The 5,240-nt window shown below is 33.7% G+C and overlaps 1 protein-coding gene across 1 annotated transcript; it reads right to left on the reverse strand.

The window, feature by feature from the left end:
* Positions 1–3,265: 3,265 nt before the first annotated feature.
* Positions 3,266–5,017, reverse strand: LOC107872551 (D-inositol 3-phosphate glycosyltransferase 1). Its single transcript, XM_016719206.2, has one exon. It carries the CDS (start codon positions 4,928–4,930, stop codon positions 3,416–3,418), a length of 1,515 nt encoding a protein of 504 aa, XP_016574692.1. The 5' UTR covers positions 4,931–5,017; the 3' UTR covers positions 3,266–3,415.
* Between the last annotated feature and the right edge of the window lie 223 nt (positions 5,018–5,240).

Raw genomic sequence — 5,240 nt, forward strand, 5'->3', positions numbered from 1 at the left:
TACAAGTAAAGGGAGATAGAACAAATGGATAGGTAACAAGTAAAAACAGAAATGCAATCACTACACAAGCATAATAAGGTAAATACAATGAAAATAATGATGATGATGATGTAATGCATGAGGTTGTTGCACAACCTCCGTATACAACTATAGAGATAAAGATTTTTGACGTAGGAACTATGGGGGGTTCGTCAATCCGTATATAATCTATATCCAATCCATATCTCTTCCCCGGCACATTCCACAGGGAGGGTTTTTTAAGATGTCACATTTTTTGTCAGAAAAAGTCAGTGTTTTCAGTATTTCCTCAGTGGTACCAATGTTTCATGAATGAGTGTGATATGAGGATGAAATGATCATAATCAACCAACATGAGTTTTTCCATATCCAACCAATGTACCAACCAAATGAGCCAAATATCCACTCAATTTTTCCAACCATCCATGAAATTCAACATGATTCATATGCTTATAGAGTAGGAATACACCACAATACAGAATTGATACCACAATAGGTTTTTTCATCAAATAAGGTACAATTATTTTCATGCGTATAAGGTTATCCTTATCACATAGGACTCTACACGGTCACACATCACATAATATTCTAAACACCAAATAACATCACATATAGGCCCCCACATGGAACAACATGATAACCATTTTTCATGATTATTTCCCACACTCTTAGCATGCTTTTGTATCAAAATTAACTACTTAGCTCAGTCTGAAAGAAGTCAAGCTATAACCTACCTCGAGTGTCAAAATCTGGTTCGCACACCTTCGATCCAAAGCCTTACTCCCCACAACCAAATCCAAAATTATATAAAATATTAAAATATAGAATCTATGCATCAAAACAAAGCCAACAATACTCATATTGCTTATTTTCAAGTCGGGGTCAAAACGAACTCCCGAAATGATTCTTCAGAAAAGAAGAAAAAAAGTCATAATTTTATTTCAAAAACATGTTCCTCATGTTCTTAGGATTCTACGACTGAAAATCCAAGTAAAAGAGAGTTTAAAACGAGGTCCAAATCAAAGAAAAATCAATTTCAAGCTTTACCGAGTAAAATCCCCAAAATTCATTTTAAAAATTAAAATTGAAGTTGTTTTGATGATGAAATAGATGGAAAATTAATAATAACAATATTAGAAACTTACCCAAGTGAAAATAAGTTGAAATCGAAGTTTAAATCGAAAAAAATATAATTTTGGACCTTCTGGGTCAAAATTTCCAATTTTCACTTTAATCCATGTTAAAATAAGAAATAGATGATAAAACTGGAGTAAGTAGTTGAAATAGGTGTTTAGAACCTTACTCAAGCTTAGAAATGAAAGAAATTACTCAAAAGTGTGAAACCCTGAGCTCTAAGTCTCAAAAATGAGAAAAAATGGCAAAACATGGGTATATATAGGCTTCAAGTCTTTGTGCACTCCTCGGGATTCATCCAAAATTACGTGAACGCCAATAAAATATACTACCCTATCAAATTTGACATTCGAACTCATTGGAGATACCAATTTTATTTTTTAAATATCATTTCACAAAGTTGACTTCCGAAATTCAAAATCACAACTTTCCTAACCGAGGGTCGAAATGAGATTTAAAAGCCATAAAATCATAATAACCATTTTACCACCCTAAAATCAACGTTCCGAATCTGCTGGTGCAGTCCATTTTGCCATTTGATGCACAGATCTAAAGATGTTAACTGACAACTACAAGGCTTCTCAAGCCACCAAAAATCAAAATATCACATAAATCACATCGAAATGCATCATAAATCATGTCAATTATCCCCACACTTTTGAAATACCACAACACAATTACGGAAAGATGTAAAATAGTCAATTCACACAGAAACACATATTTCACATAATTCATCAAAAATTCAAGTCGTTACAACTAAATGCAATAAACCCCCTATTCATCTGATTGATCAGAACATCCAATAAGTGGTAATTCTCATTCGATAGTACCAAGGTATACAAAGATGAAATTTTCTACTTATGATGATACCGACCAATATATTTGGGGACATCATTGTGAATAATTTTTTGAAAATCAACATATAACGGAAGCAAAAAAAGTTGTAGTGGTTGGGTTTCACATGTTGGGAGGAGCACAATTAGGGTAATATCAACATAAACGAGCAAAGAGGCCAAAGAGTCAGGACGAAGTATAGAAACATTATTTTCAGCAATTTAGACCTCGTGAAAGTAGCAATCTGATGAGCAAATTAGTTACACTTCGGCAAACTGGTATAGTTGAAATCTATCAATGTCAATTTCAAGAAAGTTTGGCTAGGGCTGGAATTTGATGATTTAGTTTACATTATTCCCTGAAATTCGAGCTTGAGGACAAGTTCTTTCAACGTGAGGGAAGTAATGTTGGGATTTGTGGAAGTCAATTAATAAAATATTTAATTATATTTAATAATTTTATTTATTATTCTAGAATGGGTTTTATATTTCCTACTTTCATAAGGATTAAACTTTCTAGAATAGGGTCTTATGTTTCCTACTTTCATAAGATTACACTTGTCGTAATATGATTCCTATTTGTTTTTTTAGAGAATAAATCAATTAGTCAACTTTCTAGAATAGGCTCTTATGTTTCCTACTTTCATAAGATTACACTTGTTGTAATAGAATTCCTATTTGGGTTTTTAGAGAATAAATCAATAAGTCATATTTCAACAAAAAGTAAGAGCTTGAAAATCTCTCTTCTACTGAACTATAAGGTTTCAGTCTCTCTTCAATGAGCTGAAGAGATCGAAGTTTTCTTTTCTATTGAACTCGAAGGTTCAGTCTCCCTTTAACTAATTGAATTTATATATCGCCTTCGGGAAGATCCTAACACAATCACCATCCAGTTAATTTTAGTTTGTTCAATGCTAACATGTTCCATTACTTGGATAGAGTGTAAGTATTTATGTGACAAAGGAGAGTATATTAATTTGAAAAACCCAAAGAGAGCTTAGGAGGGCAGCAGAGGGAACGGGGTGCATTTAGAATGGAGATTAATTAATATTTTTCTAGAAAAACAATACACAAACCTGCATTCTACAATAATGTCTGATCTATTTTAACCTTTGTTAAGCAAAATGAGCTGAGCTTTTTACACGATAAGAAATGGATCTTAGGCTTATAAAATTAACTCAAGAAGTGAGGATGGTACCACACCCATATAAGGAGTTTAATTTCCCTTCCTAATGGAGCTGAACACTCATCCACACATTCAAAACTGGACATCTCGAGTATGGAGAACGTAAAATCAAAATCCAATATCGAATAAACAAATAAATTAAGAAGATCAAGCTATAATACTAGAACGAAAATGAACCTTGGACCTAACTCATCTCTTGAGTTTTGCTCAGGTTTTATTTCCTAATCAATACATCCTATGTAAATCAATCGATCTCCTGGTGAAGTTTGTAGATACAATAGTGTTCGTGCTTCTTTTCTTGTTTTCCATCATCATGAGTAGATGAGATACAAAGAAATAGCCTTTCATATGCAGCAGCCATTTTGGTTGCAGAAAACAACTTTAAACCCCTCTCCCTAGCAAATCCGCCTTTTTTCTGCATATTTTTCTTTCCTTCCTCCCAAACCTTATATAAAACTTTCTTCAGTTCTTTAACTGTAGGTGAAAATGTATACCCCATTTCTTCGTTGACAATGACAGAACCAGTGTAACTAGCAACTTTTGTCGCCATGACAGGCTTGCCAGTTAGGAATGCTTCCAATGGAGTCTGATCCAAACCTTGAGCTCTTAAAGTTGGGTGTACAAATATATCTATTGCATTATAGAAATTAGCCAATTGATCCCGTTCCAAAGGTCCCAAAACCATCAAATTTGATCCAAGCTCTTTGTATCGATCACCCCATGGACCATTTCCAGCTATTAGGACAATGACATTATCCTTAAATGTTGAATTCTCGTTGAAAATTTGTTGTAATGCTTCAAACATTAAAGGATGTCCTTTATCTTTAACCAACCTCCCGGATAACCCTAGGATTATGGATGACCTCGATTTATCTTGATCGATACCTAGTTTTAACAGAAAATCATTGCCCTTTGAAGCGTCAGGTTTAAATATCTCCTCATCTACGCCATTTAGGATGATATGAACACGTTCTTCCGGGATCATATAGATCCTTTTAAGTACATCTCCTACGTGATCACTCGTGGCAACATGGTGAGCATAATATTGAAAAAACTTTACCTCTTCAACAACCTTCATCATTTTTCCATCAGTCATTAGTTGTGATGGATCTTGAGGATTCCGCACCAGTTCTTGCATGATATCAGAATGTATAGTCTCATAAGCAATTCCATGCCAACTAACTGCAAGATTATTCAGGTAATTATTTGATGTAGTAAGTTTGAGCCCTACACTCTCTGTATGAATCACATCAAAGGCTTTTGTTGCGTTTTCTTCTAAGAATTGCTTCCAAGCAACAACTTGGTTTAGATATCCAGAACCTAAAGGTCTTGAGATGTGAAACTGGATATTACTCATTATACTTGGAATATTAGCGGATGAAGAAGAAGTTGTGAAGATGTGAATGTCATGTCCGCGTTTAGCTAAGTCTAGATACAGTGTAAGCGCGTGTCGTTCCATCCCTCCAGCTTGATGTTTTTCTGGCCATTTCTTGACAAAGAGAGCAATTTTAAGGAGTCTTTGAGGTGGTAATTGTTTTGATGAAAAGACAAGTTGGTTCCAAGCTTTTGGAAATTTAAGGAGATTAATTGGTTCCACTAATAATATTTCTTTGTTTTCTACTTGATGATGGCAATAGCCATAACCAATGGAATAAGACCAGTACAGAAGAGGAATGGATGAAAAGACTGATAGAAAAACAAGAAAGAAGCAAGAGGATCTGAAATTGAAAGAGGCGGTTTGACATTTTGCCATGACCATTAATTAAGGGAAGAAGACAAAAGAAGATGGTGTAGGAAGCAAGAAGATATTTAAGTGTACCATCACTATATTAAGCATTCTGCCAAATTAAATAGTACCTCTATAATATGAATCAGTTTCAGACACTCCTCTTATATTTTAAATTCAAACGACTACCACCATTATCATATCATATCATATTATATCATACTATATGAAATAAAAATGTGAACAATCTTAAAAGTCTTGTTTAAACTTTTTACTTTTTATTAAAAGACTCCAACAAAATCTTTTCACTATTTTTCATTATATTTAGTAATTAAAATTTGCT

This window comes from Capsicum annuum, chromosome 5, assembly GCF_002878395.1.
Source record: "Capsicum annuum cultivar UCD-10X-F1 chromosome 5, UCD10Xv1.1, whole genome shotgun sequence".
Lineage (NCBI taxonomy): Eukaryota > Viridiplantae > Streptophyta > Magnoliopsida > Solanales > Solanaceae > Capsicum > Capsicum annuum.

Excerpts from the sequence above, each read along its gene's own strand:
- LOC107872551 (XM_016719206.2), bottom strand. The coding sequence starts at position 4,930 with ATGGTCATGGCAAAATGTCAAACCGCCTCTTTCAATTTCAGATCCTCT.